This window comes from Sapajus apella, unplaced genomic scaffold (assembly GCF_009761245.1).
Source record: "Sapajus apella isolate SASKATOON/1434 unplaced genomic scaffold, GSC_monkey_1.0 scaffold12, whole genome shotgun sequence".
Classification (NCBI taxonomy): domain Eukaryota; kingdom Metazoa; phylum Chordata; class Mammalia; order Primates; family Cebidae; genus Sapajus; species Sapajus apella.
Genome location: NW_022436952.1, coordinates 9,254,840 through 9,266,994, shown reverse-complemented (window position 1 = coordinate 9,266,994; position 12,155 = coordinate 9,254,840). Strand labels below are relative to the sequence as shown.

Genomic DNA, 12,155 nt, shown 5'->3' with positions numbered 1-12,155 from the left:
TTTTTTTTTTGAGATGGAGTTTAGCTCTTGTTGCCCAGGCTAGAGTGCAGTGGCATGATCTCAGCTCACTGTAGCCTCCCCATCCCCAGTTCCAGCAATTCTGTCTCAGCCTCCTGAGTAGCTAGGATTACAGGCATGCACCACCACGCCCAGCTAATTTTTTATTTTTAATAGAGACAGGGTTTCACCATGTTGGCCAAGCTGGTCTCAAACTCCTGACCTCAGGTGATCCACCCGCCTCAGCCTCCCAAAGTGCTCGGATTACAGGCGTGATCCCCTGGCCTGAAAGCTTTTATGCAATGATAATCACCACCTAATTTAAAAGTTCAGGCCAGGTGCAGTGGCTCATGTCTGTAATCCTACCACCTTCTGAGGCTCAGGCGGGCGAATCACTTGAGGTCAGGAGTTGGAGACTAGTCTGGCCAATGTGGTGAAACCCCGTCTCTACCAAAAATACAAAAATTAGCCAGGCATGGTGGCATGCACCTATAATCCCAGCTACTTGGGAGGTTGAGACAGGAGGATCGCTTGAACCTGGGAGGTGGAGGTTGCAGTGAGCTGAGGTGGCACCACTGCACTCCAGCCTGGGCAACAGAGGGAGACTCCAGCTCAAGAAAAAAAATAATAATTATAAGTCCACATCCTTCTGAAAGTAGGATGCGCCCAATATCTGCTTTAAATGGTGTTACATCAAAGTCATCCACCCTCCTGTCCCCGGACTTACCTGCCAACCTGAATGCAGAAGTCCCCACGAATGGTGCCTGGCTTAGAATCTGCAGGATTGGTCTCCCCAAGCATCACTCGACCTGTCTTCACCACATTCAACCCCTCCCAGACCTGGACAGTGTGAAATGAATTTATATCAGATCTGCCACTCAGGACAGCTCGGGGCTAACATTCACTCCCACCTGACAGGACACGTCAATGAGACCAATCAGTGACATTATCAGCTGACCCCAGCACAGAGTAGAGGCCTAAATAAAAACTCCCTTCCAAATGTATTACTAGGATTCAAAGAAAAGTCCACCCAACTTGGGAACTTCCCAGTTTAGCTGAGACAGATAAACAATGTTGAAGAATCCTTATGCAGCCATAAACACAGAAGAACTGGTGAAGAAAGGCAAAAGTGGCCAGACTGGACTAGATCAGTGGGAAGGGCATCCCAGGAGACTGCTAGAACAGGGGAAATGAAGACTAACATTCCACAGAAAATATTCCAGGGACAGCAGAAGAAGAAAAAGCCACACTTGGTGAACAGGAAATAGGTGTACTTTCTCAACAATTTCAGTGCCTATTTCACTCTCTCCTATTCTCTGCACTCCCAGTTGGACGTCAGCACCATCCAGAAGAAACTGCATCTAGTGTAGGATTCCAAACTTCTGCTTCTTGTATTATATACTTACATTTGAATTTTTCATGGAAAAATTCAGAAATTTCATAGAAAAATGTAAGAAAATAGGCCGGGCGCGGTGGCTCACACCTGTAATCCCAGCACTTTGGGAGGCCAAGGCGGGTGGATCACCAGGTCAAGAGATGGAGACCATCCTGGTCAACACAGTGAAACCCTGTCTCTACTAAAAATACAAAAAATTAGCTGGGCATGGTGGCGTGTGCCTGTAATCCCAGCTACTCAGGAGGCTGAGGCAGGAGAATTGCCTGAACCCGGGAGGCGGAGGTTGCGGTGAGCCGAGATCGCGCCATTGCACTCCAGCCTGGGTAACAAGAGCAAAACTCCGTCCCAAAAAAAAAAAAAAAAAAGAAAATAGAAAAAAGTTTTTTAAACTAGGAAACATTAAAGTCTAAAACACCTGTCAAACAGAAGAAATTTAACAATTTTTTTTGAGACAGAGTCTGTCAGCAGGCATCAAGCTGGAGTGCAGTGGTGCAATCTCGGCTCACTGCAACCTCCGCCTCCCAGGTTCAAGCAATTCTCCTGCCTCAGCCTCCCGAGTAGCTGGGACTACCGGCACATGCTACCACGCCCAGCTAATTTTTGTATTGTTTTAGTAGAAACGTAGTCTCACCATGTTGGCCAGGCTGGTCTTGAACTCCTGGCCTCAGCCAGTTGATCCACCTGCCTCAGCCTCCCAAAGTGCTGGGCTTACAGGCGTGAGCCACTGCACCTGGCCCAGAAATGCAGCATCTTATAGACAATGAGATTCTATTTAACCCAGGAGAAAGCTACCTGAAAATGTCCTTCCATTTCTTTTTTTCTTTTCTTTTCTTTTTTTTTTTTTTGTTGAGACAGAGTATCGCTCTATCACCCAGGCTGGAGGTCAGTGGCAGATCTCAGCTCACTGCAACCTCACCTCCTGGGTCCAAGCAACTCTCCTGCCGCAGCTACCCGAGCAGCTGGGATTACAGGCGAGCACCCATGCCCAGCTAACATCCTTCCCATTTCTAAGGTCTGATTTTGCTTTCTCCTCCCAAGCTCCTAGTTGCTCAGTTAAGTAACTTCAGCAGGTTCCATTCATAAAATGATTTAGATTAGCTGAGAGAGATGTCTAAAAAAGCTAAGCACTTTTTCCTCATTTTCCATATTCCCCACAAGCACTCACCATGGCCACGACTGGCCCTGAGTTCATGTACTTCACCAGCCCAGGGAAGAATGGGCGGTCTTTCAGGTCAATGTAATGCTGCTTCAGGTGTTCCTCAGAGGCCTGGCATTCGAGAGGAGGTGCCAGTTAGGAATTCAGCTGGAAAGACCCCATCCCAACCTCTGAACCTCCCATTAGTATAGCAGGGTCTCTAAAAGTCCGGTTTTATATTCTAGCCCACGTTAAGTGTGTGGAGATAGATATACTAAAAAAAAAATTTTTTTTTGAGACGGAGACTCGCTCCTGTTACCCAGGCTGGAGTGCGGTGGCGGATCTCGGCTCACTGCAACCTCCGCTTCCCAGGTTCAAGCGATTTTCCTGCCTTAGCCTCCCAAATAGCTGGGACTACAGGCACGTGCCACCATGCCCAGCTAATTTTTTGTATTTTTAGTAGAGACGGGGTTTCACCGTGTTAACCTGGATGGTCTCGATCTCCTGACCCCATGATCCACCCACCTCGGCCTCCCAAAGTGCTGGGATTATAGGCATGAGCCACTGCACCCGGCCAATATATAGAAATATTTTTAAAATCCCATCCAAACCACGAAACTAACGCCGTTTTAGCAGGAAGATCGTTCTTTTTTGGTTTGCTGTTTCAGTTTGTTTTAGGAGACAGGGTCTCACTCTCACCACCCAGGCTGGAAAGCAGCGGCACAATCATGGCTCACTGCAGCCTCCACTTCCAGGGCTCAAGTGATTTTCCCACCTCAGCTTCTCAGGTAGTTAGAACTACAGGTGCACTCAACCACACCCAATCTTTTTTTCAAATTTTTTGTAGAGACAGGGGCTTGCTATGTGGCTCAGGCTGATCTCCACCTCCGGGGCTCCACCCATCTCTGCCTCCCAAATTGCTGAGAGTATAGGCGTGAGCCCTGCGCCTGGCCAAGACTGTTCTAATCGTAAAAACACTCTCATACTGTCAGTGACACTGAGGATTTTGTAATCCTAAGAAGTAGGTGGTTGAGGATCTAGATTTAGGGAGTTAAATTTTGGCTGCAACTGAAGTACATATGTCAAGTCATACGTCAGGCAGAGGCCATATTAAAACCCCCTGGGCTACTCACAACACCCTTTTAAATATTTCAGATAACTGAGAACATTCTCTTCACCGACGAGCCTGGTTGAATTTCAGTACTTAGATACTTACCCCCAGGTGTAGGGATTCAGATCTGTGCCCCAAATTTAATGTGGAAAATACAGTTCCTACCCCATGCTAAAGGAGGGGCACCGCACTGGAACTCGGAGTTTCAGACTAAAGCACCAAAGATTCCAAACCTCCATTCTGTGCCTAGGCGGACCCGCGTGGGCAAGCGCAGGGGGTCTGGCGCCCGGGGTTTCTCCGCTCCCTGCTGCCCCCTGCAGCGGGTAGGCAGGTGGCGGCCCGCGGGAAGGAAGCCAAACCCAGAGTGCGAGTCACGCTACCCGCGCTTCACCTCCCAAGGGCGTCTGTCCCCACCGCCTCGGGAAAGGGTCGCCGGGCCCGAGCAGCCGTGGGCGGGGGCAGAGGGCAAAAGGATTCTCGTGGGCGCGAAATGGACTCGGAAAGGCAACGCGGACAAACCGCTGCCGGGAGGAAAAAACCCCCACGAGCCAGCTGTAGCTGGGGAAGGGGCGACCGGGGCGAGTTACCCGGAGGAACTTCATGGCCACGAGGCGGAACCCCTTCTGCTCGAAGCGCTTGATGATCTCGCCCACCAGGCCGCGCTGCACGCCGTCCGGCTTGATGGCGATGAAGGTGCGCTCGAGGTTGGCCATGGTCCTGCGGAGCGAGAGGTGCGGTCAGGGCCCGGGCTGGTCCGGTCCGTGGAGCGGAGGCCACGTGGGCGCCGCCGGGCCCGCCTCCCCCACCGCGCGCGGCCGGGGGGACACGTGGCTTCCCAGCGCTTCCGCCCCACGCAGGGCCGGCGTCCCTCTGCGGAGCCCGGAGGCCCGCGGGGCTCACGCGGCCAGGAAATCTCCCGCTCCGACCCCGGGCGGGACCTGTGGGAAATCGGGGGCCACCCGCAGACCCGGCCCACCCGCGGCCGCGCAAGCGGATTAGGGAGCCGGAGGAGTCGCCAGGGGATGCGTCCCCAAGCCTTACCGGGAAGCTGGCGGGGCCGGGCGGCGGCGCTGCAGTGCCGGAGCAGAGAGCTGAGCCACCACCACGCCCGGAGCCGGCGGGGTAGGAGGGGCGGGGGGCGGAACGCGCGGCGGCCACACCCCAGAGGGCCGGGACGCCCAACCCACAGGGACGCCCCACCCGCCCGGCAGCACTAGGCCCTAGAACGCAGTGCCCGCGTCCAGCAGGGGCGCGCCCTCGCCGGGCAGAGATCGAGACTGATCCAGAGACAGGAAGTGATTCGCACGTCCCAAATCCCACTCCTCACCTCTCAGTACTTCCCGTGACCCCAAAAGCTCCTGCACACACACACCCTGCTCCTGTGCTCGAGTTCCCTCCCCGGTCAAGGCCATCTGCTGCTTTCGCCATCCGCCCGAGCACCGGCGTTAACCTTGAATTGATTCTCCCTCCACATGGTGCACCCACAGTCCTTATCCTCCCTATCTCTTAAGTCCAGCCTTCCCTCCCCTCTGCTTGAGCCCTGGTTAAGCCTCGGCCTCCAAACGGGCCTCGATCTCACCTCTCCCCGCAAGCGGGGAGCCTCGCTCAGCACCTCAAACAGCCATCTGGTCCTGCCTCTGCTCTGTCTTGATGACTCCCTCACCTACAGGAATGGCGTTCAGACTCCTTAGCGAGATACTCTTTTCACAGGATGCCCTGCTCCCTGGCTGCCGCCTCCCCACCTACATTTCCAGCCCCAATCAGACACTCCACTCCCACCCTGAGATGGGGAACCATGCCCACCCGGCACTAAAATGTGGTCAAGTTTTCCAGTTCACCCTGAACCTCACCCCTGGACCCTGAGGAGAGTCTAGACCCTATCACAGAGATCAGGGCTGCCATCGACTTGTAGACAATTCCTATTTGCCATGTGCCTGGCAAACAAGCTCCCTTTGGTGGCGCCCAGCTTCCCTGGGGTGGTGACGAGCCCCTCCTCTCAGCACCTGCAGCACTGACAGCAGCACAGCTGTGGTGCTCCCCTGAGATGGTGGAAGCCCACTTGCTTCCCCTCAGGAGTCTGAGCTGACCACAGATCACCAGAGTACCCCTGGCACTGCGCTGATCACTTGTCACTGGCCAGATGGATGGCAACCTGGCCTCTGTTATACGTCATCTGCTTTCCAAACTTCTAGTATCAGAGTATCAGCCCAGCAGACATTGACAACGACTGCCACGTGCCCTCGTTTGGGGGCACTGTATTTTTTGGCTTCAATCTGAAGCACACTCTCATTTGGATTACCAAATGTCAACTGTGGAAACAGGTCTAGAAATTTCATGGACTTTTCTCTGTCCGGTGGAGGGCTATCTGCCCCTTGGTCAGGTCACTGATGGCTACTTAGGGTACAGTCAAGACCACGCCTCTGCTCTCACCTGTTCTTTCCTTCCTGGGAAGACTGTCCTTAACTGGGGAGGCTGTAACCCTCCAGCTTCACTACACGCAAGTCCTTGTATGCTCATCTGATGCCCCAAAACAAACAGGTCACACCGTGTAACATATTAATAGAAATTTATCTTGCTGGGCGCGGTGGCTCACGCCTATAATCCCAGCACTTTGGGAGGCCGAGGTGGGTGGATCACGAGGTCAAGAGATCGAGACCATCCTGGTCAACATGGTGAAACCCCATCTCTACTAAAAATACAAAAAATTAGCTGGGCATGGTGGCGTGTGCCTGTAATCCCAGCTACTCAGGAGGCTGAGGCAGGAGAATTGCCTGAACCCAGGAGGCGGAGGTTGCGGTGAGCCGAGATAGCGCCATTGCACTCCAGCCTGAGTAACAAGAGCGAAACTCCATCTCAAAAAAAAAAAGAAAAAAGAAATTTATCTCACCCTCATCAGTCCGTAAAGAAGGCTGCCCACCCCAGCTACCCTTTTCTCCCCCATCCTGAGAAGTCCCTTCCCTTCTATTGCCTTTATCGAAGCCAGATGAACAGAAAGATAAGAAAAACCCTCAGGCTGGGCACAGTGGCTCACACTATAATCCCAGCACTTTGGGAGGCCCAGGCAGGCAGATTGCTTGAGCCCAGCGGTTGGAGACCAGCCTGGGAAACGCGATGAAACCCTCTCTCTCTCCCTTTTTTTTTTTTTTTTTTAATTTTTAGTAGAGACAGGATTTCACCATGTTGGCCAGGATGGTCTCGAACTCCTGACCTCGTGATCCAACTGTCTCAACCTCCAAAGTGCTGGGATTACAGGCCTGAGCCACGGTACCTGGCCGATGAAACCCTATCTCTACGGAAAATACAAAAATTAGCTGGCGTGGTGGCACGTGCCTGTAGTCCCAGCTACTCAGGAGGTTGAGGTAGGAGGATCACTTGGGCCCAGAGAGGGCAAGGCCGCAGTGAACTACTGTGATAACACCATGGCACTCCATCCCAGGTGACAGAGCGAGATCCTGTCTCAAAAAAAAAAAAAAAAAAAAAAAAAAAATTTCCAGTTTCTCTTGCAGCTAGATGCAAACATATGACTAAGTTCCAATGGGATGTGAGAGAAAGTGAAGGTTGTAAATCAGAGTTGTCTCTAAAAGGGATACTTCTTCCACTTCTCTTCCCAACTTGCAGGTAGGGACGTGGGGTGGTAATCCAAGTCGGACTGATTAGAAGAAACCAGGTGTGTGTAGACCACCTTAAGGATCAGAGCCTTACCACCATCACCATCACCAAACCTACTGGGCAGCTAGGGATTTTTTTTTTTTTTTTTTTTTGAGATGGGGTTTCACCATGTTGGCCAGGATGGTCTCCATCTCCTGACCTTGTGATCTGCCCACCTTGGCCTCCCAAAGTGCTGGGATTACAGGCGTGAGCCACCGCGCCCAGCCTGAGCTTTTTTTTGGAAGACAGGGTCTCACTCTGTCACCCAGACTGGAGTGCGGAGGCAGGATCACAGGTCACTGCTCCAACCTCCCAGCCTCAAGCGATCCTCCTACCTCAAGTCTCCTGAGTAGCTGGGACTACAGGAATGTACCACTGCACCCGACTAATTTTTTAATGTTTGGTAGAGTTGAGGTCTCACTTTGTCACCCAGGCTGGTCTCAAACTGCTGGGCTCAAGCGATCTGCCTGCCTGGGTCTCCCAAAGGCCCTGTAGTCTCAGCTACTCAGGAGACTACAGCAGGAGAATCACTGGAACCCAGGGGGCAGAGGTTGCAGTGAGCTGAGATCGTGCCACTGCACTCCAGCCTGGGTGACAGAACAAGACTCTGTCTTAAAAACAAACAAAAAAACCCACCTCAAACTCCTGCGCTCAAGCAATCCTCCTGCCTTGGTCTCCCAAAGTGCTGGGACTATAGGCATGAGCCACCGCACCCAACCACACTTGATTGTTTTTTTTTTTCCAAGAGTTTCGCCCTTGCTACCCAGGCTGGAGCGTAAGGGCGTGATCTCGACTCACTACAACCTCCACCTCCCAGGTTCAAGCAATTCTTCTGCCTCAGCCTCCCGAGTAGCTGGGATTACAGGTGCCCACCACACCCAGCTCATTTTTGTATTTTTAGTAGAGACGGGGTTTCAACAGGTTGGCCAGGGTGGTCTTGAACTCCTGACCTCAGGTGATCCACTCGCCTTGGCCTCCCAAAATGCTGGGATTACAGATGTGAGCCACCACACTCGGCCCACACTTGAACTTTCAAATAAAAGAGAAGTATATTTCTATCTTGTCTCTGTTAAAGCAACCATATCAATATCCTAACAAATCAAAGCTACTTACAAGCTCTCCAGCTTCATTTGAGGCCATCTCAGGGCCCCAGGCCTATTGTCTACCTAGCTTTTCTAATATTTGGAGTAATTACAACTTCTCATACTCCCCTATTCACCGAATCCCCAAGAGCTTCTCAAGAACAGGATGGATATCTTTTTATTTTTAAGAGGCTGCTCTCACTCTGTCGCCCAGGCTGAAGTACAGTAGCACGATCACGGCTCACTGCAGCCTTGAACTCCTGGGCACAGGCAATCCTCCTGCCTATGCCTCCCCAACAGCTAGGACTAAAAGTGCACAGCACTACAGCTGTCTCATTTTCTTGTAAACACAGTGTCTTGCTATGCTGCCCATGCTTGACTTGAACTTTTGGCCTCTAGTGATTCTCCCCGTCAGCTTCCTGAATCACTGGGATTAAAGGCATGAGCCATCGTTCCTGGGCTATTTTTTTTTTTTTTAATGAGACAGGGTCTTGCTATGTTGCCTAGGCTGGTCTCCCACCTCAGCCTCCCAAGTAGCTGTGATCACAAGCACAAGCCACCACACCCAGCCCTCATACTTTCTTTTACTTTTGATGAATCCTCCGCACCTAGTCCAGTCTTGGCCACCTCGCAGATGCTCCATACATGCCTGTTGGCTGGCTCAATGCCCAGAGTGGAAGGGATGCAAGGGTTAAGGAGAGAGGCAGGCAATGCCTGTGTGGATGTGAGAAATCAATATAAATGATTTACATAGTATTTACACTGTCTATTAGGTCAGGTTATTCCATGTACATATTAAAAAAAAAAAAAAAAAAAAAAAAAAAAAAAAAAAAAAAAAAAAAAACAAAGCAAAACAAAGTAGCTAACTCCATGAATCCTCTGTTGGGAGGACGCATTTTAATCCAAGGTAGGGGATGGTAACACTGTACAGGGAGCACTCACAGCTCCAAGAGTTTCCCTTCAAATTATGAAGAAGCTCCTGTAAATAACTAGATTTCCTACAGCCTGGTCCTCTGCCGGTGGGAAGGAGGGGAAATGAATGTGAAAAGCATTGTGGTCTGCCGTCTGGTCATTCATAGATCCAGTTCTGAGCACAGCTCTTGTAATCTACCAGTTCCTCAGGGTGAAACCACAAGCCGATCTCCTTCTCTGCACTCTCCACGGAATCGCTGCCGTGTATAATGTTCCTGGGTGGAGAAAGAGGTAGTCACATTACCAAGACCAGAAGGATTCAAATGAGCCCACTGCCAGAAATCTACAGCCACTGCAGCATAAAAGCTGAAACTCCATGGACATTAGACCATGTTAAAAGAAAAAGCCTACAGCGGCCATTAATGTAACGGTGATAAATGCCCTCCCCACATCCAGCCCTCCCGGCCACACTGGTGCAAACAGTGAGAGCCTTCAGCAAAGACTCTGGCCAGCAAAGTGTGTTATACCAGGTTCTACACTTTGTGTAACAGAGGTACAACCACAGCGATATTAACAACTAAAGCCAAACACTAACTAAACAGGGAAGAAAACAATAAACTCCAATAAAATCAACCTGCATATGGTATCATGTCTACCTCCAGCCTCAGAAACCCAATCCTTGTAGAAACTAAACCAGATTTTGGAAAAGGCGGTAGAACACCAACATCTCACCTGCCGACTTGTATGCAGAAGTCTCCACGGATGGTCCCAGGCTTGGAGTCTGCAGGATTGGTCTCTCCGAGCATGACTCGGCCTGTCTTCACCACGTTCAGCCCCTCCCAGACCTCCAAGGACAGAAGAAGATATGGTCAAGGAAGAAAACCAATCTCAGCAGAAAATCTGGCAACTATTAATTCAAAAAAGGAAAAATACAAAGGCCCCTTAAGATGACATTCACTCACTGAACCAATGTTTAGAGTATCCACTTGTTCCAGCACTCAGGAACTTGGTCTCCCTGCCCTCAGGCTTGCCTTTCTACAATGCATTCCCCATACAGCAACCAGAGCAGCCTCTTTAAAATCCCAAGTGTGAAGGGTCCCTCGCAGCACTCAGGAAGTACGTGTTCAACATACTCCCCTGAGAGAGGGGCCCCTGCCCATGCCTCTGAACTCCTCCCACCCCAACTTCCCTCCCACCCATCAGGCTTCAGGCATTTCAATTCTCTTTCTGTACTTCAAAACGCCAAGCTCATTCCCATCCTGGGCCCTTTGCACATGCTGTTTTCTTGGCTGGAAATGTTTTTCACTATGATTCTGTACATGGCTGGCTGCTTCTTGTCATTAAGACTACAGCTTAAAAACTGCATTCTTTTTTTTTTTTTTTTGAAACGGAGTTTCGCTCGTTACCCAGGCTGGAATGCAATGGCACGATCTCGGCTCAAAGCAACCTCTGTCTCCTGGGTTCAAGCAATTCTCCTGCCTCAGCCTCCCGAGTAGCTGGGACTACAGGCGTGCACCACCATGCCCAGCTAATTTTTGTATTTTTAGTAGAGACGGGGTTTCACCATGTTGACCAGGATGGTCTCGATCTCTTGACCTCGTGATCCACCCGTCTCGGCCTCCCAAAGTGCTGGGATTACAGGCGTGAGCCACCGTGCCCGGCCAAAAGAATTGCATTCTTTGATCGTCTAATGTCAAGTGATCACTGCTACTCCTACTCATTTATGGGCCTGTAACTAACCTATTTCATTTCTGGGCATATCACTGACCATTAGTTGATATATGAAAACATATCTATTTGTTCTCATTCATGACTGTATCCCCAGTGTCTAGAAGAGAGCCTGGCACAGATCACATGCAATGCATGCCTGGAGTATCTCACATGGGCACTCACCATGGCAACTACCGGCCCTGAGTGCATGTATTTCACCAGGCCAGCAAAGAATGGACGGTCCTTCAGGTCGATGTAGTGTTCCTTGAGAAGGTCTTCAGAAGCCTGTTCAACAAGGCAGAGAATGAGAATGGCCCCCAAGCCATCTAAGAACATGCAATCCATTTAATTCCACCTCACCCACCTTGCTATGTAAAACATGAGCAGCTGGGCTCACTGATTCTGTTGTAACTCAGTTCATTCTCCACACTGGAAGGGACCAGTGACAGAACTCAAAGCACTTCTAGAATTTTATACCAATTATCCCCCTATTGGCCTTGACTGATAAGAATAAAACCACAGTTGAACCCAGGAGGCGGAGGCTGCAGTGAGCCGAGACTGCACCACTGCACTCCAGCCTGGCGACAGAGCAAGACTCCGTCTCAAAAAATAAATAAATAAATAGATAGATAAATAAAACCACAAAACATTAAAATTAAATCCAACTCTCTCAAAAAAAAAAAAAAAAAAAAAACCTCAGCTGGCCGTGGTGGCTCACGTCTGTAATCCAAACACTTTGGAGGCCATGGCGGGCAGATCACCTGAGGTCAGGAGTTCAAGACCAGCCTTACCAACTTGGTGAAACCCTGTCTTAAAAAAATAAATAAGTAGTCCGCGCACGGTGGCTCAAGCCTGTAATCCCAGCACTTTGGGAGGCCGAGGCGGGTGGATCACGAGGTCAAGAGATCGAGACCATCCTGGTCAACATGGTGAAACCCCATCTCTACTAAAAATACAAAAAATTAGCTGGGCATGGTGGCACGTGCCTGTAATCCCAGCTACTCAGGAGGCTGAGGCAAGAGAACTGCCTGCACCCAGGAGACGGAGGTTGCGGTGAGCCGAGATCGTGCCATTGCACTCCAGCCTGGGTAACAAGAGCGAAACTCCGTCTCAAAAAAATAAATAAATAAATAAATAAGAGGGGGGGGGGGAAAAAAAAAAAAA

General features: G+C 50.6%; 2 protein-coding genes across 5 annotated transcripts in view; both read right to left on the bottom strand.

The window, feature by feature from the left end:
- Positions 1-5,314, bottom strand: part of NME2 (NME/NM23 nucleoside diphosphate kinase 2) — a 6,655-nt gene extending 1,341 nt beyond the window's left edge. The window contains exons 1-4 of one of the 3 annotated variants that reach the window (XM_032280067.1): positions 5,219-5,314; positions 4,227-4,356; positions 2,559-2,660; positions 725-837 (exon numbers count right to left, since the gene is read on the bottom strand). In XM_032280067.1, coding sequence (XP_032135958.1) covers positions 725-837; positions 2,559-2,660; positions 4,227-4,352 — 341 coding nt within the window. In that variant the 5' untranslated portion in view covers positions 4,353-4,356; positions 5,219-5,314. Of the gene's footprint in view, positions 1-724; positions 838-2,558; positions 2,661-4,226; positions 4,357-4,680; positions 4,896-5,218 lie in introns of those variants that run through there. The other 2 variants (XM_032280066.1, XM_032280068.1) reach the window with 2 other exon arrangements.
- Positions 5,315-9,233: 3,919 nt separating this feature from the next.
- NME1 (NME/NM23 nucleoside diphosphate kinase 1) overlaps positions 9,234-12,155 on the bottom strand; it is a 10,641-nt gene continuing 7,719 nt past the window's right edge. Inside the window, exons 3-5 of one of the 2 annotated variants that reach the window (XR_004269591.1) lie at positions 11,175-11,276; positions 10,014-10,188; positions 9,234-9,556 (exon numbers count right to left, since the gene is read on the bottom strand). Coding sequence is in view for 1 of the 2 variants with exons in the window: in XM_032280070.1 (XP_032135961.1) it covers positions 9,439-9,556; positions 10,014-10,126; positions 11,175-11,276 (333 nt within the window). In the remaining variant the exon portion in view is untranslated. The remainder of the gene's footprint in view (positions 9,557-10,013; positions 10,189-11,174; positions 11,277-12,155) is intronic. The other variant, XM_032280070.1, reaches the window with a different exon arrangement.